This window comes from Chaetomium tenue (genome assembly GCF_020726465.1).
Source record: "Chaetomium tenue strain MPI-SDFR-AT-0079 chromosome Unknown F5144scaffold_1, whole genome shotgun sequence".
Taxonomy (NCBI): Eukaryota; Fungi; Ascomycota; class Sordariomycetes; order Sordariales; family Chaetomiaceae; genus Chaetomium; species Chaetomium tenue.
The window spans coordinates 2,348,498-2,370,168 of record NW_027117329.1 but is presented as its reverse complement, the minus strand read 5'-3'; the positions used below and the strand labels follow the sequence as shown (position 1 = coordinate 2,370,168).

At 55.5% G+C, this 21,671-nt stretch overlaps 5 protein-coding genes across 5 annotated transcripts; 2 read left to right on the top strand and 3 right to left on the bottom strand.

The window, feature by feature from the left end:
- Positions 1–1,461: 1,461 nt before the first annotated feature.
- F5144DRAFT_30674 (uncharacterized protein) lies at positions 1,462–5,877 on the bottom strand. The gene is made up of 2 exons (XM_066783928.1): positions 2,260–5,877; positions 1,462–2,188 (listed from the first exon to the last, which is right to left on the bottom strand). The coding sequence occupies exons 1-2, from the start codon at positions 5,786–5,788 to the stop codon at positions 1,641–1,643; spliced, it is 4,077 nt and encodes a 1,358-aa protein (XP_066648307.1). The 5' UTR covers positions 5,789–5,877; the 3' UTR covers positions 1,462–1,640.
- A 447-nt stretch (positions 5,878–6,324) lies between these two features.
- F5144DRAFT_636422 (DNA replication regulator SLD3-domain-containing protein) lies at positions 6,325–10,586 on the top strand (the record flags this gene model as incomplete). The annotated part of the gene is made up of 6 exons (XM_066792632.1): positions 6,325–6,337; positions 7,045–7,355; positions 7,430–8,158; positions 8,208–8,938; positions 8,994–9,520; positions 9,574–10,586. The coding sequence occupies 6 exons, from the start codon at positions 6,325–6,327 to the stop codon at positions 10,350–10,352; spliced, it is 3,090 nt and encodes a 1,029-aa protein (XP_066648306.1). The 3' UTR covers positions 10,353–10,586.
- Positions 10,587–10,619: 33 nt separating this feature from the next.
- Positions 10,620–12,859, bottom strand: F5144DRAFT_555035 (TRAPP trafficking subunit Trs65-domain-containing protein). The gene is made up of 2 exons (XM_066787877.1): positions 12,407–12,859; positions 10,620–12,345 (listed from the first exon to the last, which is right to left on the bottom strand). Exons 1-2 carry the CDS (start codon positions 12,651–12,653, stop codon positions 10,688–10,690), a joined length of 1,905 nt encoding a protein of 634 aa, XP_066648305.1. The 5' UTR covers positions 12,654–12,859; the 3' UTR covers positions 10,620–10,687.
- Positions 12,860–13,273: 414 nt separating this feature from the next.
- On the top strand, positions 13,274–16,718 carry F5144DRAFT_555033 (uncharacterized protein). Its single transcript, XM_066787876.1, is given in 6 exon segments — positions 13,274–13,585; positions 13,653–13,804; positions 13,862–14,912; positions 14,969–15,085; positions 15,153–15,810; positions 15,823–16,718. 6 exon segments carry the CDS (start codon positions 13,451–13,453, stop codon positions 16,272–16,274), a joined length of 2,565 nt encoding a protein of 854 aa, XP_066648304.1. The 5' UTR covers positions 13,274–13,450; the 3' UTR covers positions 16,275–16,718.
- A 303-nt stretch (positions 16,719–17,021) lies between these two features.
- On the bottom strand, positions 17,022–19,228 carry F5144DRAFT_30635 (P-loop containing nucleoside triphosphate hydrolase protein). Its single transcript, XM_066783925.1, has 7 exons — positions 18,933–19,228; positions 18,829–18,880; positions 18,568–18,664; positions 18,072–18,516; positions 17,766–18,017; positions 17,276–17,569; positions 17,022–17,218 (listed from the first exon to the last, which is right to left on the bottom strand). Exons 2-7 carry the CDS (start codon positions 18,854–18,856, stop codon positions 17,186–17,188), a joined length of 1,149 nt encoding a protein of 382 aa, XP_066648303.1. The 5' UTR covers positions 18,857–18,880; positions 18,933–19,228; the 3' UTR covers positions 17,022–17,185.
- Positions 19,229–21,671: the final 2,443 nt, after the last annotated feature.

The following is a 21,671-nucleotide window of genomic DNA, read 5'->3' as shown; positions in this document are numbered from 1 at the left end:
TCTTCTTCGGATATACCCCTTCATAGGGGGCAGGGAACTACCGGACAAGAAGTCAAGCGAGGAGCATCCCTTGCAATACATCCGACCACACCTCACCTTTTTGTTCCCCCTTTCTAGCCCGTTGAAATACGGCGTCAGCGGCATGGTTTAATGGGCGTCATGGCGGCGGTTAAGGCAGGGACACCAAGATAAGACGCTCGGTGGAGAGGAGTGTGAAATGACTGACGGTAATCTGGCATCGGGCCAATCTGAGTTGATTCAGTTTTGGCTTTAGTTGTCGGCTAGGATAGGACACTTGGATATACGGACGGGACCAGCCCAGGGAAGGGAAGGAAGAGAAACAGGATCGGAGAACATTGTGTTGTATAGTATCCATGATACCGCGTTTCAGGCGCCATGCGAGTGCGAAGGTGGCTTGGAAACTCTTATGTTTGGCCCGGCCGCCTATCTGTCACTACCTACGCTATGCGAGTCAACATACCATATCTGATTGCGCGACAATCATTGTCACAGCCTGTGCCTTGCCTTGCTCTGCCCACGTGGAAGACTCGCGGTGGTGGATCAGAGGAATGGAATGAGCGTGTTGTTGGTGGATTCCCGACGATCTGGGTATGTATAAGACGGTTTGATATAAGGGGCGTGCGCGGTGTGCGTGCTTTTGAGGCTTTGGGGGGATCGGCGGTAGGGTTGCTTCAGCACCGGCTCGTCCCGCTGCCGTCCACGTTTCATCCCCGTTGGCGCGCGCCCCTCCTTTCAATCAAATCAATTAAAATAAATCCGACTCCGTTCCGATTCCATGGGTGCGGTTCGGTAGGTCATGGTTGACGCCATCGGGGGCTAGTTAGTTACCGCCGGGTAAAATGGTGTGGGTGATGTGATGGCTAATAATGGATGGATAGTAGTTATCCGAGCGCACTTTGACGATGGCGCGAGTTGAATTACAGCGTTTTTGGTTTGTGGCTTCTACTAGGTGCCCCCCTGGCTTGGAAAAGGATAAATGGAACCTTGGCCAAGTCTGTGAATAGCTTCGCCATGAGGATACCTGGATATCACCTAAGTTAAATGACGCCACTGGTCGCGGAGTTCATTCCGTCGCATGGTATGTTAATGAGGGGAAAATGTATCATCCATATTCTGGTGAGCCCGCCAGACCAGACTTCCCACCGCTCAGAGTGAAAATAAATGAGATATTATATAGAATAATTCGACTCAAGGAAACAGCACGTCGATTTTGATCGATCACCCGGTAGTCGATAGAGAAAAGGAGACAGTAAGTAAACATGAGGTCAAAATGTAAACACGTGTCTCGTTATTACACCTCAGATGTCAATCTGAATACGACCGGTCAAACATTAAACTAGATGCCACATGTGGTCGAGCCGTACCTGACGGGGGAAAAGAGGAAGAGAGAGAGGAAGGCAGGGAAGAGAGAAAAGCTCCCAGAGATGAAACGAGGAACCGTGAGTTAAGTGATAGTAGTGCGGGACCAAGTCGAGACCAGAAAAGAGAAACCGCCAAACACCCAAGCCACCAAGCCGACTGACAACCTGATCCCGCCCTTTCCCCACCAGTTAAGCCTAACCCAACCTGACCTGACCTGACCCGAACCCCAGCCCGACCTAACCTAGTATTTACATAGTTCAGAAACTCTCGCCCACAAAAGTAGCCCGCATGGATGATGTGAGCGTGCTCGGCGTGTTTTGCATCGACCCGCTAGTATCGCTGTTCGGCGTGGAGGGCTCGACGACGCGATTTCTAATTGTCATGATCCACTCGTGCTGTAGTAGGTCGACGGCTGTGTCGCGTTTCTTGGCGTCGGGGTTGAAGCAGCGCTTGAGGAAGTCAATGCCCTGCGGGCTGAGCTGGTCTGGCGAGGGCAGTTGGGGCGGGTTGCCCTGCGCGATGTTATACATGATGGCCCACTCGTTGTCAAGGTTGGCCCAGGGCCGCCGGCCCGTTGCCATCTCAAGGATGACGCAGCCCAGCGACCAGATGTCGACGGCGCCATAGTGACCGTCGTTGTCGCCCTTGATGACCTCGGGAGACATGTACATGGGCGTGCCTGTCATTGACTTGTTGGCCTTGGTGCTGGTGATGTCTTGCACTAGTGTGCGGCCCTGCCGGGCGATGAGCTTCGCCGCGCCGAAGTCGACGTACTTTATGATGCCGTTGTGATCGAGGAGAATGTCTAGAAAACCGTGTCAGCACGCCGATCATGCTTCAACCCGTGAAAAACAAAGAAATGCATGCAGCGCTTACTCTCTGGTTTAATGTCGCGGTGCGCAATAGATATCTCGTGCAGGTAGGCCAGGCCTTCGAGCAGCTGTAGCGCATAAACCATGATGACCTGCTCATCCTCGATGCGGCCATGCTCCAACAGGTTGGCGAGCGAGCCGCCGGAACAGAACTCCATAAACATGTAGACACGGTCTCGATGGACTTCAATGCCATAATAAGACACGACGTTCGGATGGTCAACCGTTTCCAAGACGCGCATCTCTTCCCTAATTTGACCCGCGATGCTCGGAATTAACTTGGGGTCCTGCAGGCGAATCTCCTTTACAGCCATCAGCTGGCCCGTGTCAAGGTTCATGGCGGCGTAGACGGTGCCAAATGTGCCACCGCCGACAAACTGGCCTTGCTGCCACCTCATGGTGAAGTTGGTAGCCGTCGATGAGAGCCAAGCGAGCGAACGATCGACCTCGTTGGAGATTTCTAACACACGGCCCATGGCTGACCGCTCTGAGAGAATCTGCCTCCTGAGATCGTCGATCTTAGCTAGCTCCTCGAGACGGTGCTCCTCGACGTACTTGGCGGCGGTCGCGTCGTCTGCGCCTTGCCCCTTGTTAAGCCGTTTCAGTTGGTTCATAAGGGCCTCCGTCCGCGCTTTCTCGGCCTGTGCGGCAATACTGGACCTGGCGCCCATGATGTCGAAGTGTGAGATCAAGAGCGCCATGCACCCGGCCACCTTCGCCCGCAATTTGGCGTACTCATCGTCACCAAGGGTCAGGATATGTTTACCCCTGGTCATCCCCATGGCGAATTCGAGGGCTTGTACAGTCCAGCGGAATGTCTTGCGGTCGGAGGAGATGCAATCATCGCAGATAAAGCTCACCCAGTCTAGCGCAAGTTTGGTGAGTTTCATGTTGTTCATGGTCCGCCTGTTGTTGTCCATGTACAGCAGCGAGCGCTGACCGAATTCAGTGGCGAATATGAAGCATGTTTGGATCAGTTCCTGGCAGTTGAGGCCCCGCGTCTGGCGGCGGATGGTCTCGACACTGTCCATGAATGCATTTGATAGCTTGAAGGCAACCTTTCGAATCTCCATGAGCCGGATGTTCACCTTCTGGAGACTCGACCTCTGCTCAACAACAAGATCGATTTGCATGTCTATGCTGTCGAGGAACGCTTTCCTTGCATTCATCAGCGGTGCCTGGGAGCCGCCGGCGATAAGCCTCATGTGCCCAAGCTTGATGTCCAGCGGCTCGTCTCGGACCGATAGGTGGAGCTTTGCTCCAAACCAAGTGGGCGGTGCTTCAGCCCTTATGATGAGTAGGTAGGGATCGGAGGGATCTTCGGTGATTGTTTCGTAGGAGAAAGTGCTCATCAGAAGTTGTATGTCGGCGCTGCGGCCGTGGAGGCTAGGCGAGGCAATGATGATGACGTTCTCGTGCTCGGGACTTCCAGTGAGGATCTGGAAATGGCCCGATTCTACAAGGCGGTCGAAAAGCTCTTGGACCTTATCGGGGCTGAAGGCAACAGTGAAGTCGCAGGCGTTTTCGTAGTTGTCGCTGAGCATCCTCGAGAATCTCTGGAGCATACGTTGCCGCACGCGGACGGAATCCAGGATCTGCTTGTAACGTTTGGTCATCTCTGATACGCTTTCCTTGGGTCTCCTCTGGAGCTCCTTCTCGAAGGTCTGGTTCAACCGGCCAAGCGCCTTGTAGGTAAGGGAGCTAAACTGCTCAGCAACCTCGACATCTCCGTGCGTTAGGTGACTTCCAATCTCGTTACCGAACCCCCACTCCTGAAATAGCAACTCCGCTTCTTTGAAGGTATTCTTGTTGCCACTCAGCTTCCAGTTCAACATCTTGAAATAGTACTTGAGAGCATCCAAAATGACGCGGTCAAAGTCCTCGTCGATGCACGGGGGTAGGTCCCATCCGGGCTCAGGTTGTGAGATGGTCGTGTACTCGGATTTGATCTTGATTGCTAACTTTAGCAGGACCTGGAATTGAGAGATCATTTGGTCCTGCATCATGGGATTTTGCTGCGCTGACTCCTTCATTTTCTTGGCGTAGGCTAGTCGCACCTTGATGATCTCTTCGATGAGGCGGGACGGGAAGCTGATCAGCGTGAGCAGCTCTTCAATGTAGGGTGGTAGGTGGCGTTTTTGAAACGCTTCGGCGTTCTGGATCAGGGTGTCCTTGGCTTTGGTGATGACCATGGAGATGCTGTCGAGCATGCTCTTCTTGCTGAGGTGTTTTTCACCGCCGTCATCTGCATGCAGCGATTTCAGGCCCTCCTCCTTCATGAGCCTGTCCAAAAAGGAGGTTTCGTCGTTGAGTCGGCCGGAATTTTCCCCGGATCGCTGGAAATCCAGGTCGTCGTTGCCCACCCATTTCTTTAGAATAGAAAGTTCGATGTTGATCATCTCGTTAACGTTATGCCATGAGATGACGGCATCGCAAGTTTCCTGGTATGCCATGTACATTGCGGGTTTGAGAGCCGCAACTAGCCCAGTGCCGGAGGGGTAAAGGGCTTCAATCTTTTCGATTTTCTCGATGGCGTCTCGGACCTGTTCGATAGGAGGCTTTCCGGCCTCACTCTCGCCGGCAATGGAGAAGTTGATGACATCGTTCACGGAGCGGTCAAGCGAAGCGCGGGCCTCTTCCAGCATCCGCCGCTGAACTGGCAAGTGTCTCCCACAGACCCGGGCGCGAATCCCCAGCCAGAGCTCGGCCTTGTGTGCGCTCTTGCCGAAGTCTTCGTCAGCGGAACCAATGAGTCGCTTTTTCTCCTGCCTAACAACATCGCCCGTCAGGACTGATTCCAGCATCCCGTGCCATTCTAATCTCTCGCGGCTGCCGGAATCCTGCAAATCCTCCTCGGTAATCTGGTTCTCCTCATTATTGACGAACATGATGTGTGCGTCGTCATATGTATCGAACGGTCCCTCGGATGAGGGGGTCTCGCCTTCCGAGTCCGAGTCGTACTGTTCCACCGAGCCATATGCGTCGAAGTAGTCGTTGTTGTGATCTTGCTGGCGCAGCCTCCGCACGTATTCTCGCTCTTGTGCGCGGAACGTCGAGGTCCCGACCGGGCGTGGCCTCGAGACGTCCTTGATGTGAAGTCCGCCATTGTTGCCGAAGGAGGCAGTGCCAGGCTGGTTGGGCCGCCGCTGCGTGTAGGGTTGATAGGTGTTGGAAGGGGTCCTGGCAGGCCCGGTGGGACGTTGCGGCCGAGGTGCCGTCCCGTTGGTGTACGAGGCGGTTTCGGCGGTGCTACGCTGGCGGGTGCTCGCGCCATTCGATAAGGCGCCGGACGAGTGCGGCTGCACGCTGGCGGGATGGGCCACCTCAACGTATCGGCCGTGTGCCCCGAGGTCATCTTGCTGGTCGATCAAACGAGGGCTTAGGTGGATGTCCCCGTTCCCCGATGCCATTGCATTCTCCGAATCGGGTATTATTGTTGACGGGCGTCCACTCTTAATCTTGTCTGGCCGGGCATGTCCGTCGTCGTCGTGTGCTGAGAAGCGCACGGTGCGGGGAGAAGGTTCGCTCGCCATTCCTCGACCGGGAGACTACTTATTGGTAATAAAATACAGTCGACGTCGAGGAATCTCAAGGCGGGGCTGCCGGCGCAAGCACAGATGATTATGGGTGGGGCTCCGAAGAGGGCCGGGAGACCGATATTGATGATGGCCGGAGGTCAGTGCTGCCCGTTGAGGCGGGTGTGCACGATGATGAGCCGGCAAAACAATGCGAGCAAAATCACCCGCTGCTCTGGGAAACCGAGCTGCATTGATTGTTGGATCGATATAACTCGGCCATGGGCGTTGGTAAAGGGGGTTTGGGACGGCAGTTGTCAATCGTACAATCGATTCGGATTGAATGTCGTCTGATTTGGTTGTTTCGACTCGAGGGACCACCTCAAAGCTGCCAGTTTGTCAAGGTCCTTGAGAGAATGGTCATCCGAAAGCACAGTGGCGAAGACTTGCCCGAGCTCCATGGTTGATGGGGACAGCAGAAATGCTTCCGATTGGCTAAGCCTGCTCCTTATCGTCTGTGTGAGTGGCTTTCTCCTCACAGCTCAAGCGGGACCATGGGCCAGCTAAGTGCAGTAACATGATTTCACACTGTGCAAAACCTGCAACATTTGGAGGAATGGACCGTTTAAATTGATGCTACGAACGGTACGGCGGCCTTGGCTCGACATGCATGGCAAGACCCGATAACCATGCAGTTGTCAATTCCCCCCCAATCGACAAAAGTGTCGATCGCTTTTGCGGACCCGTTCATCAGCTGCACCACATCGAAACAGTGGAATTTGATCGTACCAATAAAACGAACGAATGGTGGAATGAAAATGGCGAACCTTCTACTAAGTGTGTCCGAGAGGGACGGTTGAATTCTTTTTCATCTTTCCTCTTTCTTTTAGAAATAGTCCACCACAAAAGGCTGGTAGTGGTGCTTTCATGGAAAAATACGCCACATATACCTTGGCAGCTTGGTTCGATCCATGTTGCATTTGTCGCCTTCGTTGTGGCGGTGCGGCATGCCGGCAGAAATGTGCCAGGAGTTGAGGTGGTCTGTGCGCGATCGCGTTAATGGTTTCCGCGACGCGCGACGCCAGAAGCTTACCGAGCGTGTAGTGGCTTACATCGCACACGCGCTTGAACAATTTAGAGATTATGTTGGGGGCCATGTCCACACTCCTATCCTTGGCGACCATAGACAACCCGAACCATTGATTGAATTTCCAATTGTTTACAATGTATCATTGATGGTTAGAGGCGTTTTTATTACGATATGTCCTCTTTAGTAGGACAAAGTGCGAGCCTGTCGCGTCCCGGGAGCAGACTTGACAATCGTTTCGACAACCGGTTCGACAATAGATTCGAGGCTAAACCGTCGAGCCGACCCTCTAGCAGAGCATCCGTTAGGCCATCCTCAGTCGCCGGTATTCATACATCCGCATACGATGCAGAGTTCAACCGCACCCGTCCCCAGAGCCGCCAGAGCTTGCCCGGTCCGGGTCCAGGTCCGGCGAGTCCCGGCTCCGGCAAGCGCAAGAGAACCCTCCCCGCTCCGACCGCCGATGATGGTCTCCTGAGGGCGCCAATTGTTCTCAAGGTATGTGAACCTAGTGCTTGAATGGCCCCTAAGGACCCGAATAGAGGCAGCAAGAAAGACTCACAGTTTGCTAGCCACACCCCTCGAGCCTACTAGCAAAGCCGCGCATTCTACACCCTCTCATGCTTCTACCTCGCGAGGCCCTGCCGCTGTCAGCTCTCGACCTCTCTCAACCTCACGGCGACTTTCCCGCTAGTCGCCTTTTCGAATCCAAAATTAAGATTCTCGATCTTGAGGGCCGTCTAGGATCTAATATTCTTCTCGCCCGCTCAGAAACAACCCGCCTGGCATATGCTGTCGAACGTGAGAGCAGTGGGCTATACGTGCTATGCAAATTAGGGTCGTGGGTGGATATCGAGATGCTCGGTCAGAGCGCCACAGTTGTGTGTAAGGAGCGGACGAAGAGCGGCAAGGCTGTTAAGCAGGAGCACGCCGCTGCCACGCCGGTGATCACGCCTTCGATGTACAACGAGAACAAGAGGCGGAGACTGGCTATCGAAGAGATACAGTCCTTGGTTCGGAAACGCTCAGTGTCTGTCATCGAGAAGGAGCCGTCAAAGCCAATGCCCACGCCAACGACAACAGAAAGCCCAGCGCCATCGGGAGCGGGCGACGTTCAATCGGAAAACCCGGTGATGGAACGCGAGGAAACCCCCATTGTGCCTGGGCCATCCGTATCGAGCATGCTAGATACCCCCGCACCAGCAACAGAACCCGTTATCGACCCCCTCGCACAACCCAACGCCGAGGATATCTTCCTCAATATCAGAGCTCAGTATATGGAAGCCCTGTATCATTCAAAGGTATTGTGTTTCTCTACGTGCCGTCCACTACCCGTTCTGACCAAAACAGGGCTCGTTAGCGTACTTTGCCAAAGGCCCTCTTTCCAAGGCGAGGGCGACGTTCCATTTGGACTGGGACTCCAATCTCAACATGAATGACCTGGTAGAGTTTCTAAAGAGTCTCGTCATGACCACCGTCATAATTGACAAGAAGTATCGCGAAACAATTCCTGAGATCGTGGCGAAAATGAAGACGCTTACCCAAGACTCGGAAAACGGCGCCTCAAGGCCCAAGAAGAAAAAGGCCAAAAAGCCGAAGTTGGGCAAGGACGGGCTGTACCCGGGTGAGATTGACCATGTCCGGCGATGGTGGACCTCGCACCAACCTAGCTCAAGCGGGGATGATGCGAAGGCTTTGAGTGCGACTGAGCATAAATACCACGTATCCTGTCTGCGAAGGAGGGAAACACAACTGCAGATGATCTTGGTGTTGGAGATTCTGGCTCTCGAGCCTGTGGCGTTGGCCAAGGGCGCTGAATGCCAGCTCCCTGGAATGGAATCTCAAACCCCCTCCCGAGAGGAGAGCCAGGAACCAGCGGCCAAAAAGAGGAACAGGCACAATCTGCCAGTGCTCCTCGATGTGCATGCGGACCGTCTTTGCATCTGGCAGTCCACCACATCGGACGAGGTCAAGGCGGTCGCCGAATCGCAAGTGCCAACGGAGGGCCATGAAGGTGAGCAAGTAGAAAGGGCCAATTCCGACCCCCTGAGGGACTTTTGTGTGGATATCATTGTGCCATTGTAAGTCATCGGAGATTCCACTGCCACTTACGCATGTACTAACCCACATCAACAGTTTCTCAGCCCGCCTTCCAGGTCCCTGCGACTCTCTCAACCGCAAACTAGGGGGCCCGGTCGCTCAGTCCCCCCTCAGAGCAAAGGTGCCTAGTTCGGCAGTGAAACCGAAGCCCGGCGCCCCAATGAAACGACCAGCGCCGAAACGGGACAAGGACAGGACGCTCGAGCGTGCCCTCTCCGTTGAGCGGAGCAGACGCAGCGTCTCACGAGGGCCTGCCGCAACAATTGCCCTATTGCGGTCCGCGACACAAACTGTGATACCGGGGTTGAAGCGAGAAGCAACCGATTCATCACTAATGGGGCTGGTCCCAAGGGCGGAATCTGGCTTGACCAAGGAGCGGCCATCTAATGTGTTCTCAAGGAGCCTGAGTTTGGGTGGGATCGACCTGAGGGCACAGAAGAAGGCCCAAGTAGACGCCGAGCTCAAGGATGCTATCTCGGCACTCAAAAAGCCGAACCGAACCCTAGCGGCCAAGGACATTGTCGAAGCAGCCGAGAAGCGGGCATCGGCTGGGCAGCTCAAGAGTGAGTTTCTCGACCCTTGCAATTTTCCAACAGACACTGACCTTCCCCCACAGAAATGAGAAAACCGACTCGTACCCCTGGTGTACAAGTGAAAGCCACGCCAGCCAACAATCGTTTCAAAGACGCCTTCGCAGCCGACAAGGCCCAGTCTCAGCCAACCCCGTTCCTCGACGCAGCTCCCTCCAGCGCTTCCGTCATCCCCGCATCCACCCTCCCCCGCAAGTTCACCGACCGACTCCCCGCGCCCAGCCGACCGGCCGGCCGCGTCCAAGCAACACCCGTACGACCGACCTCATCCATCCCCGCCACGGGCCTCCGGCCCGTCCAGGAAACGCCCGGCGGCCCCGGCATCTTCCCCTCCTCACCCATCATGGCCCGGAAGGCCGCGCCCGCACCCCCGCCCGTGTTCGCGCTCGCCCAGCCGCGCGCCAAGAACCTGCCTGCCCCTGCGGACCGCTCCGGAGGTGCCGGCGGGGACATTCCGTCGTCGCCTGGGCTGGGCATGCTCTTCGAGACGCCGGTCATGTCGCGGTCGGCGAGGGCGCGGATGGATGTTGTGGATGACACGCCTATCAAGTCGAGACTGCCGCTTGGGGTGGCGGGGGATGGGGGGAATAGGGCTGGGGGAGGGGGGAAGATGGGTGGGGTGGGGAAGGTGTTTGGTGGTAGTGAAGGGAGCGATGGCGCGGGAGATGTAGGGGCGGGGGCGGAGGAGAATGGAGGTGGGGATGGGAGTGGGAGTGGGAGTGGTGGGAATGCCGGCGTGGCGAGCATTTACCAGCGGCTTGGCTGGGATACGACAGATCTGGATGATATTGATGACTTGCTATGATGACTGGATAGATTTGTTTGCTTTGGATTTGGTGTTGGGCACTTGCATGCGCAGTGGTGCCTTATCATTAGCTAGGTGTTTGGGGGTTTGTTGGAATACAGGATCGCTGGGCTTAGATGTTGATACCTACTGAGAGGGGCATAGCTGGGTGGCAGGGAGCAATGTGGCATGGAGCACTGTGGGCTAGAGACAGGATCAGGAGCATATTTTCCAGTAGCTTTATTTGGTAGTTGGATAGGTGTACAATAAGAGAGAAATTATCAAACAACTCATGCCTCCCCCCTTTCATGATGTCCCCCTAAATATTCAATCACAGTCGTCTAAGTCCCCCCTGGTCACCCACCTTCAACAACAACCAACGGCAACTCCCGCACATCAGCATGCTCCTGACTCCCCAGGTCCACCACCCTCACAGCATCCAGCCCCACGACGCCCTCCCGGAGGGCCAAGAAGCGCAGCTCGGCGACGGCGCACGCGTTGGGGGCCAGGGGGCCGACCCGCACGTCGGCGGACAGGCACACGAGCTCGGCGGCGTCGACGACGCTGTTGCGCTGCATGGCGTGCACGACGGTCTCGTCGAGCACGGCGTCGGCGATGAGCGGATCGCGCCGGGAGCCCGGCCCGGCGGTGGAGGGCGGGCGGATGACGCGCAGGTCGTTGCGGCGGCGGCGCGGGACGGGCACGAGCATGAGCTTGCGCGAGGCGGCGGCCGCGGCGTGGCGGGCTAGGGCCGAGGGGGGCGCTGATGGCGGCGGTGGCATGTCGGGCTTGCTGCGGTTGACGACGAAGACGGTCCATACGAATTCCTCGCCGAGGCGCACGGGCCGGGTTGGGCCTGTGAAGGTCATGGTGATGCCGAAGTCGGGGAGGGTGGTCTCGAGTGGCCGGGCGGTGGCTGCTTCTAGGGAGGGTAGGGCGTCGGGCCGGATAACGGAGGGGGAGACAAGCGGCTGGGAGTCGACGCCGCCGCTTATGGAGAGCTGACTGGGTCGGTGGGCGCGCTGGATGGCGGTGGGTTTGGGCTGGCCGAAGCCTGGATTGACGGGAGGCGTGAAGTCGAGGGCGGTGGACCAGGTCATGACTAGGCGGGGTGTGCACGGGTTTGGCTCATTGTCTGGCCGGACGAGGACGACAACTTCGATGGTGATGATGAGTTCGCGGGCGAGGTTCTTACTGACAATATCGCGTTGCTGGGGGGCGAGTTTGTAGAGGAAGGTGAGGTGGTCGTAGGCGACGCAGCTGAGGGGAAGAGTCATCCCGTCTTGGTTGTTGAGGTCTTCAACAGTGCCGTCTGTGACACCGAGTGTGAGTTTGTCCAGGGCAACCTCGCAGTCAAAATAGGGAGTGAAGTCGACTTCGAGGAGCGCGATCAGTGAGGCGCTTGGCGGCGTGGTGTTGGGCCGCGAGAAGCGAACCCGGGTGTGGAGGACCGGGTAGATCCTCAGTTTGAGGTTTTGCAGTCCGCTTATACGGTGAAGGGCGTCTTTTGGTTTGGTAAGGGGCGCTACTCTGGACACCCTCTGGGCAGATAGTCGAGGTGCGGTGCCACCCAGAAACGGATCGTTCGCAAACGACTCGAGCACATTCATTCCCGACGGCATACAACTCTGCATGTATCCCTCACCCAGTGCGCCAAGTTGGCCAGAATCCGCGGTGTTCATCTTAAGATTCGCGGTCCCCGTGAACATAACAGACGGCAGCTGTAGCCGCATCCTGGGGCGGCTTAAGAACACCGGGCACTTCCAGACAGCATAAGCATGTCTTTGGCCGTCCTCTCCCTGGGGCTCTTCCGCAACCACAACAGCTTGCTCCACATCCTCGACGGCACCGTTGTAGATCGTTTCGGACGCGGGGGCGGCCCCATCTCGGTCAGTGATGGCGCCGTTTACGATATGGGTGTCGAGGTTAATGACGAGGCGACGCAGGTGCGAGCGGAGAGTCTGGTCGTCAGAGTAGGGCGCACGAAGAATAAAGTACACGTCGACGGTCTCATCTGCAGTTCGCGCATGAGCAAATGGCAAAATTCGAGCAGGAGCAGTTTGCGAACCTCGTACCAAAGAACAGCTGGTCGCGTTGCTCGATGCTGGAGATGTTGCTCTCTATTGAACCGCCGTCTTGCTGGAGCGCCTCCTCGGGGTCGAATTTGGTTGTGGAGGGGATGATGTATGTGAGGTACGACTGATCGAGGAAAGCGTCTGCCACGTCAGGCACATCACCTGTGTCGCGAACATCGACCTCAACACCCACGTCAACGCCAACGTCAACACCATCGCCGTCGCCGTTGGGTTCTGGGAGAGCCATGGCGTATGACGGCGGCGCTCTTTGTCTGTTTGTATCCTGCGGTGGTCGGCCTAATTACCTATGATCCCATGTAAGGAAATCTAGAAAGACACGCCGACCGGCGGCGTTGTTCCGTTGTTGTTCCGAAATCCAGGAGACAATTTCTCAAGTCATGAATGCAGGTAACTTTAGCTAACAACTAACCTGGCCACCTGCAGGTGCCGTGGCTGGATGGAGTTCAAAGCCGGTGCCTGCATGGGACCCGCTCTAACCCCCCGCAAGAACCCCTGCAGATGAAGCGCTGCTCATGGAGTCCCACGGCCACTAGCAACAAAAAAAAAAGACCGAACTCTAAAGGAAAGCAAGAAGTCAAAAGGAAATAAAGAAGTGAATAAAACCGAGGAAAAAAAGGGAAAAAATAAAACCATGAAATAAACGTAATTTAATAAATAAATAAAAATAAGGAGTAAACCGAGTCCGCTTGGACTTTGGGGGCTTTCGTTTCATTTCCCATCATCGAGTTTTGGTACATCTATAATCTACACTTGGGCCCGCCTACCAGCCCGACAGTTCAGCGCCCAGACCTTGGCATAAGACGCACAGGTCCGATTGTGACCTGTGCGAAACAACATTTCGAGCCATGCAACAATTTCCTCGTCGAGGATCGCCTTTCATCGTTCGCCATCGACATCAAAGCGCGTGACTCGGGCGCATCCAGAAAACCTCAGCTCGACACCACCTTGGACCCGACGCGCCGAGCCAACCCTACGGGACGTCAAACTTCCCAGATCTGCGACGCGACGCATCCCACGAGCATAATGAACGCGTCCTTTGCGCCGCCGGGCGCTGCCTGGCAAGAACACCGTACCCCTGATGGCCGCGTTTACTATTACAACCCTCTCACGAAGGTCACGCAATGGACCAAGCCCGAGGATCTCATGACTCCAGCGGAGGTATGTTCAAATGGCGGGGAGCTCCGGAATCTTCTCATGTATGCTAACCTAACCCTCCGTGAACCAGCGCGCGCTCGCAAACCAGCCATGGAAGGAATACACCGCCGAAGGGGGTCGCAAGTATTGGTATAATACCGAGTCGAAGCAGAGTTCGTGGGAAATGCCCGACGTATACAAACGAGCCTTGGCCGGCGGGGAGGCAACCCCGACCACACCAGTGTGAGTATCCGGCAACCCCCAACAAACCGGCGCTTAAACTTTTTGCTGACTGTTCAGAACTCCGGCCACACCGCTCACCGCTCAGGGCGCTGGCCATCACGGGGGATTCGGAGGTGGCGATAACTACCGCGATTATCGTGAACCTCTTGGTGAATCGCGCCAGCTGACCTTCGGCAACAACATCCAGGCCCAAGCCTTCGTTCCCGCCACCAACGATCCCGAATATGCCACTGCAGAGGAAGCTGAGGCGGCCTTCGTCAAGCTTCTCCGCCGCAGCGCCGTCCAGCCCGACTGGACGTGGGAGCAGACCATTCGAGCCACCGTTAAAGACCCGCAGTTTCGCGCCATCAAAGACCCGAGGGACAGGAAGGCTGCTTTTGAGAAGTACTGCCATGATGTTGTTGTGCAAGACAAGGAACGTGCAAAGGAAAGGCTGACAAAGCTGCGTGCCGATTTCGCGACCATGCTGCGGAGCCATCCCGAGATCAAGCACTACACGCGCTGGAAAACGGCACGCCCCATGATCGAAGGCGAGACCATCTTCCGCTCTACCAACGACGAGAACGAGCGGCGCCAGCTTTTCGAAGACTACATCATTGACCTCAAGAAGGCGCACAAGGAGCAGCAGGTTACCTTGCGCAAGAGTGCCATGGATGGCTTGATTGAGCTGCTGCCGAATCTGAACCTAGAGCCGTACACACGTTGGTCCGAGGCCCAGGGCGCCATTCAGGACACAGCCCCTTTTCAAAATGATGAGAAGTACAAGTCCCTCACCAAGTACGACGTCTTGACTGTTTTCCAGAACCACGTCAAGGCGTTAGAGCGCAAGTTCAACGATTCTTTACAGGAAGACAAGAACAAAAGGCTTCGCCGGGACCGCAAGGCCCGAGACAACTTCATCGCCCTTCTTTCCGAGCTCAAGAAGGACGGCAAAATCAAAGCCGGGACCAAGTGGACCGAAGTCCATCCCCTGATCGAATCCGAAGAGCGCTATTTGGCCATGGCTGGCCACCCTGGCTCCACAGCGATGGAGCTATTCTGGGATGTGGTTGAAGAAGAGGAGCGCGCTCTCAGGAGCATCAGGAACGATGTGTTGGACGCTATCGATGTAAGCTGACATCCCCCTTCTGCTATTGATAAACCAGTTAAGCTCACGACTACTAGGACAAACGCTTTGAGATCACCCCGAAAACTACGTTTCAAGAGTTTGAGTCAGTCCTCAAGGGTGATCACCGCACAGCTAACATTGAACGCGATTCCATGGAGCTTATTTTCGAGCGGGTAAGTTGCCGTACCCTTCTACAGGTACAAACAAGGAGACGTTTGCTGATATGATGCGCAACAATAGATACAAAAGCGGGCCAAACGCTCTGATGAAGACAGGCAGTCTGACCGCCAGCAGCGCCGCGCCTTGGAAGACCTCCGCTCGCACATGAAGCGGATGGACCCCCCTGTCGGCATCAATGACACTTATGAGCAGGTTCGGAGCCGGCTAGCACACGTTCCCGCCTTCCAAGCTGTAGGCTCTGACGAGGCCCGGCGGGGTGCCTTTGAGAAACACATCCGCCGTCTTAAGGAGAAGGAAGACGAGACCGAGAAGGAGCGTCGCCGCCGTGACCGCCCAGACAGCTATCGTGACAGAGGTGAGCGATCTCATCGCAGCAGTGCCCGTTCTGTGAGGAGCCGCAGCCCGGTCGAGCAGAATACCTATGAGGCTGAGCGCCGCCATGCCGTGGCCGAGCGCGAACGTAACTACCGCAAGACCAGCGCCGCCGACGTCCTGCTCTCGGACCGCCGGTCCCCCGCTCGCCGGTCCCCCTCGGTGCGCGACGCGCGCGAACGAGACCGCGATCGGGATCGCGACCATGACCGTGATCGTGACCGCGATAGAGAGCGTGACAGGCGCGACTACCGCGACCGCGATCATCGTGACCGTGACCGGGAGCGTGACCGAGACCGTGATCGCGAGAGGGACCGCGAGAGGGACCGCGAGAGGGACCGCGACCGTGATCGTGACCGTGACCGTGACCATCGTGACCACCGCGACCACCGAGACTATGACCGCCGCCCGCGCGCCGACGAGGCCAACCACTACGACCGCGAGCGCCGCACCCGCGAGGAGGACCGCGAACGCCTCTACCGCCGCCGCGTCCTCGACCGCGACGTCGACGAGCTGCCCTACGGCGACGAGCGGCCCAGCTCCTCCTACTCGCGCACGCGGCCCCGCCCGTCCGAGGAGGACGACCACGACCGCCGCGACGGCAACAGGCACGGCGCTAAGCGTGTCAAGCTCGAGACCGGCGGTGGTGGCGGCGGCGGCGGCAGCGGCAGCGAGCGTGCCGTCAGCGGTGGCGCCGCCGATCGTCCCCTGAGCCGCGGCCAGCGCACGCCGTTGCATACCAAGGAGGCCAAGGAGCCGACCCCGAGTGTCCGGGCTGGGAGCGAGGAGGGTGAAATTGAGGAAGACTAGTTAGTAGAGCCTTGTCGTCATAGAAAATTGCAGGGTGGAGGCTCTGCGGGCTCTGCGGGGTCGGTGGCGACACTCTGTCGCGGCCTCCCCGGACAGGGGAGGTCGGTTGAAAGGGGAGGAGGAAAAAGAAAAAGAAATTTAGTGTCCAGGATCGATGCGAAGGAGGGTCACCGAGAGGGGGGGTTAGAGGCAGAGAGCGGTGATGGCCCAGCGCCAAACTCAACAGTACGTTGCCCACATCAGCACTCTCTTCACCTAACCACGTCAGGTCGTTTTATATCAGTCAGTACGAGTACATTGTAATCAGCCGTGACGGGTGCTTCCTTGCTTAGAAAGGAAGTTGCATGTGGCGGCTATGTAGGAATAAAACTCTGGAGTTGAATAGCTTATATTCGAGCAATAGCAGCATAGGCAGCCCTGAATATCACATGATTTCATTTCGAGCCTACAATGGAAAATATTGCAAGTGTATTGACTTCTCAGCTCTCGCCTTTCATTTCATGGCTCAATTATCTCAGGCGCTACATTCACTTCAACCTTACGCAGATTATGCGCTCAGGTCTGGCGGCAGTCATCCAGCTTGATCCGTTGTCCCTCAATCTACCGAGATGGCCAGCCCCCGTCCCTCCTTTTTCACCGACGGGGGCCAGCTCAAGTCTTTTGGTTTGAAACTAATTCTCGGCAGGACCAGACAACAGGGGATCGACCGCCGCCGCCGATGTTAGATGTCTGGATCGTCGTCCTCGGACACGCCGCCCTCTTCCGATGCACCGTCGAGATGTCCCCGGGCGCCGCCGGGCCGACTCTTACAGCCGCCGCCATTTTGAACGCCTAAAACGCCAGAATCAGATGCATCGTCATGAGGGGAGCGGCGGTCGTGCTTGTTATGGGTATCCTGTGGAATGCCCTTTTCAAGAGCTCTTTTCGACATCTTCCAGGAAGAACTGTGGAAGAGTGTTAGTAGAAATCCGAAAGGATGTGAGACAGACCAAGTGACTTACGTAGTTGCCGCTGAGCTTCTGTTCCTGGTCGAGCTGCGAGTTCGCCTTGTTGATACGGGGGCGGTAGTTGGTCGGGTCACGGCGGAAAGTGACGTCCAAGTTCTTCAAGAAGGTGTTGCAACCGGTGAGCAGCGACTCGGGCTTGTTGGCATGCGCGTTGATACCCGGTTGGCCATCGAAGACGATGACACGGTCGGCGAGATAGGTAGCCATGATGAAATCGTGCTCGACGATGAAAGCCGTCTTCTTAGCGTGCATGATGAATCGCTTGATGACACGGCTAGCCACGATACGCTGTTCGGAATCGAGGTCTGGACCCATGTGAGCATTACCGTGACAATAGGGGTATTAAGAAACTGGGGGTAACTAACAGGCAGAGGGCTCATCGATAAGGTAGATGTCCGCTGGCATACCGAGGGCCAGGACAATGGCCACCTACTGGACGTTAGCAAGGAGCCGAGATCTCTCCTCGTGGGCAAGGAGGACATACTCTTTGCAATTCACCACCGGACAGGTTCTTCACTTCTTGGTCGATAAAATCATCAAGCTTGAGAGGCTTGACAACGTCGGTCTGGAATTGAGGAGACAAGAAGGCGGCCTTGATCTTCTTGAAGAACAGCTGCCGAACAGTGCCCTCGAACTTGGGCGTGATGGTCTGTGGCTTCATGCTAATCTTCATCTCGGGAACCTTCTGGGTTCCGTCCGGTTTGAGAGCACCGGCCAGAAGACGGCAGAAAGTAGTCTTTGCAAATCAGTCACCGAAACCGTAGAAAGATGGTATCCCAATTAAACTCACCTTGCCAGTTCCGTTCTCACCCATCATGACAATGATTTCTGAGTCGGAAAAGTCGCCAGAGTCGATGCTCAGCTTGAAGTTGCCGAGCGTCTTCTCCATAGCCGGGTAGCGGAAAGCCCGCGACTTCTCGACCATGAACTCCTCGGTGCCTTCTGCGATACGGAAGGTCAAGCTTTCTTCACGGAAGCGCAAGTTCTCGGTCGGAATATGGCCATCCAAGAAGATGTTGATGCCTTCGCGGACGGAGTAAGGGAGGGTAACGACACCGTAGACTGCGGGCTTGCCGTAGAGAACGCAAACGTAGTCCGAGAGGTAATCCAACACTGACAAATCGTGCTCGACGACAATAACGTAGTCGTCAGGACGCAGGAGTGACCGGATGATGCGGGCAGCACTCAGTCTCTGCTTGACATCAAGGTACGACGACGGCTCATCGAACATGTACCTGCCACTTGTTAACCAGGCCCGGCAAATAAGCGGAAGAATGAAAACTTACACGTCGGCTTTCTGCACGCAAACGGTACCGATGGCGAAGCGCTGAAGTTCACCGCCAGAAAGCAAGGTAACATCACGGTCATAAATGTGGCGTAGCTCTGTCTCGCGTTAGCAAACCGAACCTGGCTTCATTTGAAAAGGGGCAAATGTACCCAGGGTGTCGATCACCTCATCGAGGTTTTCTAGCGAGGCGCGGCTTTCAAGCAATGCCTTGACACTCTTGTCGGGGGTGCGGATAGCTCTGGGGATCTGGTCGACGTACTGCGGCTTGACGACGGCCTTGAGATCATCCTCGAGCAGCTTAGTGAAGTAGTCTGTTCGCGTGTTAAGCAACCGGAGGTCCCAATCTAGCGCAGTCCAACTTACTCTGCAACTCAGAGCCACGGAAATGCTTGATCACATCCTCCCAGTCAGGCGGGTTGTCGAATCTGCCTAGGTTGGGCTTGAGCTTGCCGCTGAGAATCTTGAGAGCTGTACTCTTGCCGATACCGTTGGTTCCCACGAGACCGAGGACGTTGCCGGGCCGCGGCATGGGCAGACGGTGAAGCTTGAAGCTGTTGGCGGAATAACGGTGGGTAATCTGGCTCTCGAGGTTCGTGGGCAAGTTGATAATGGTGATGGCACCGAACGGGCAGCGTTTTGGGCAGATACCGCAACCAATACACAGCTGTTCCGAGATGAAGGCGATGCGAGATTCCGGGGTCACCTTAGAGGGAAACATTTAGGCACGGGTGTCTTGCGAGCGGTAGCTGTTGGTTCCAAACATACCTCAATCTGCAACGAGTATTAGCTCCTGGGTATCACACGACAAAGAAAAGGGGAAACAAACACAAAGCTTGCCTGACCGGACCACCGGGCAGGACTTCTTGCACTCTTGACGGCATTTCTACCCTCCCCGTCAGCACCGCCACCCTGCTATGGCCTTCTTCCAAATCAAAAACACACCTTCGGTTTGCACTATTCACACCCATAGTCAGCCTAGTTCGGTTCTACTCCTTTCCCTTGTAGTTCCCGTGACAGAGGGAAAGGCCGAGGTTCGAGGATTTGTCGTACCTTGTCGGTGCTGACGATAGCGACACTATTCCGACGCTGTCAGCGCATGTCCCGCCGCAAGGTGTCCTCTGCCTTTTTCCCTCCTTTTTTTTCTCCAATTATTTCAGCAACTAGGACACATACCGAGTAAGTTTGTCGGCCATGATGCTGATTCTCGGTCGTTATGCGGGGCACGGCTGCCTACTTTTGAACCAACGACGGTTTTGTGGTTGAGAACTTGAACGGTCGCAAACCAGGAATAGCACGGCCTCCCTCAGACAGTGCACGGTACTCGGTGCGCGAGATAATGCGGGTTTCGGGTGGGCGTGAAACCTCGAAATCCAAATGCTAAAAGGAGGGGCACTTGCATCAGTGGGTCAAAATCTTGTCACCTTGTCCCGCGAAAATGCACTGCTGTTGGGTCTCGGCTTGTGGGGAGAGGGAGGGGCAGGGCAAAAAGTCAAAGACCCACACATTGGCACAAAGAGCAAAGGCGCGTCGGGCAGCTTGGCAACGTCAGCCTGAATGCGCCGAGCTTGATAGGCCAGGAGCTTCAGGCCAGCGGAACCAAAATATGGAAGTCTCGATTTCGTATGAACCTTACTGTGTAGGTACTTTAAGCTCGAGTTTAGGGACCCAGCTAGGTTGCTTGGGTAGTACGGGTTCCCTCGAGTTCATTGTCACGGATTGGGCCGCATACGTGCGGACCAGGGGAAGCGCCCAGAAGGCGCCCGGACCAATCATCAGGGTTAGGATGCACGGCGATCTGGATCGGTGCCAAGAAGGCCATATCCAGGGATAGAGAGGATATGGGCCATAGCAAGTACATCCACCACGGATATACTGTTGTGAAGGCATATCCATAGGAACCTAGATAGTATATAGTCACTCGTTCTGGAGAGCTCTGGGAGTTCTCCAGTTAGCAATCACAACTACAGTTCGCTACAAGCTCACAAGCCTACTGTTGAGACAAGTCTATTGTTGTGCACCCTTTGGCTGCACCGAACCTAAGCATCCTCGAGAGATTACCTTCAACGAAGCTGAACCCTAACAGGATAGGATCCTGGACAGGTTCGTCACATTCATGTTAATCAGCGTCCCAAGCCCAAACTAGTGTCTGAGATGGATGTTTGTTATTGACCTCGGAGAAGCGGAAACGGACAAGTGCTCAGGCCTTGGATTAGATATGTGTGTTTAAATAGGTGTGTTTACCTTTGGGTATGGAGGTCTTGCAACTCGAGGGTGGTTGATTTGCGTTCAATAAAAAAAACATCTGAAAGCTTCATGGGTAATCATAAATGATACTCTTAATAGTTACCTATAGGTTTATATTGCGCCTCAGTATGCTTTGCAGATAAATCGAGAGAAGATGTGGAATTCCAGCTACGGGAGTTGTTAAGTCATGGAAGTGATGGATGTGGTCTGGCTCGTTGGCAACATAAGCTAACAGCTTATTGCCCTCTTTACTCTTCTAAGTGGGCATTTTCTTTTATGTGCATCTAGCCTTGCGATATATAGAACCTGAAATAGCATCAAAAGCGACTTTATGCCAGTGCAGCTCGGCGGTGTGTCCATGGCAGTTCATTCTAGGTGCTACGATACACCTGCGGGAGGTGATGAGGGAAAGGCACTTTGTAACTGAATTCACGTTCCCTACTTGCAGAGAAAAGTTCTCATAAAAAAAAAACCACCATTTTTCATTCCTCGATCCCCATTAGCACCAAAAGAGTCAGCATCCACGTGAATAGGTTTAATGTTAGATCAGAGAGGCAGCTTTGTGAGGTGGCCCAACCTCACAACGGTTTCTCGTCACGGCTGAAAAGGCTTGGCTCTGGCGGCAGCCTCACCGAGAAAGCTGTTGGAGCCAATCCGCGCCTCTTAAGTGGGGTCTTTACCAGGCTCAGCACAGGCCGTCGAGTGCCTGGCTCCGATTCACCATTTTCCATTCTTTCTCCTCCGACCGACCACCACCGAATTTCCGCTACACCATCAATCAATAAAACGCACTGGGGTCTTCACAACTCTCTAACCCCACCACAACCTCGATCAGAAAAGACTTTGAACAAGTTGAAT

Excerpts from the sequence above, each read along its gene's own strand:
- F5144DRAFT_555033 (XM_066787876.1), top strand. The coding sequence starts at position 13,451 with ATGAACGCGTCCTTTGCGCCGCCGGGCGCTGCCTGGCAAGAACACCGT. Across the intron at positions 14,913-14,968 it reads ATGTGTTGGACGCTATCGAT|GACAAACGCTTTGAGATCAC; the intron begins GTAAGCTGACAT and ends CACGACTACTAG. Across the intron at positions 15,086-15,152 it reads TGGAGCTTATTTTCGAGCGG|ATACAAAAGCGGGCCAAACG; the intron begins GTAAGTTGCCGT and ends GCGCAACAATAG.
- F5144DRAFT_555035 (XM_066787877.1), bottom strand. The coding sequence starts at position 12,653 with ATGGCTCTCCCAGAACCCAACGGCGACGGCGATGGTGTTGACGTTGGC. Across the intron at positions 12,346-12,406 it reads ACGCGACCAGCTGTTCTTTG|ATGAGACCGTCGACGTGTAC; the intron begins GTACGAGGTTCG and ends CGCGAACTGCAG.
- F5144DRAFT_30635 (XM_066783925.1), bottom strand. The coding sequence starts at position 18,856 with ATGATCTCAAGGCCGTCGTCAAGCCGCA. Across the intron at positions 18,517-18,567 it reads TGCGTGCAGAAAGCCGACGT|GTACATGTTCGATGAGCCGT; the intron begins GTAAGTTTTCAT and ends AACAAGTGGCAG. Across the intron at positions 18,018-18,071 it reads GTGAGAACGGAACTGGCAAG|ACTACTTTCTGCCGTCTTCT; the intron begins GTGAGTTTAATT and ends TGATTTGCAAAG.
- F5144DRAFT_30674 (XM_066783928.1), bottom strand. The coding sequence starts at position 5,788 with ATGGCGAGCGAACCTTCTCCCCGCACCGTGCGCTTCTCAGCACACGAC. Across the intron at positions 2,189-2,259 it reads CCGCGACATTAAACCAGAGA|ACATTCTCCTCGATCACAAC; the intron begins GTAAGCGCTGCA and ends ACGGTTTTCTAG.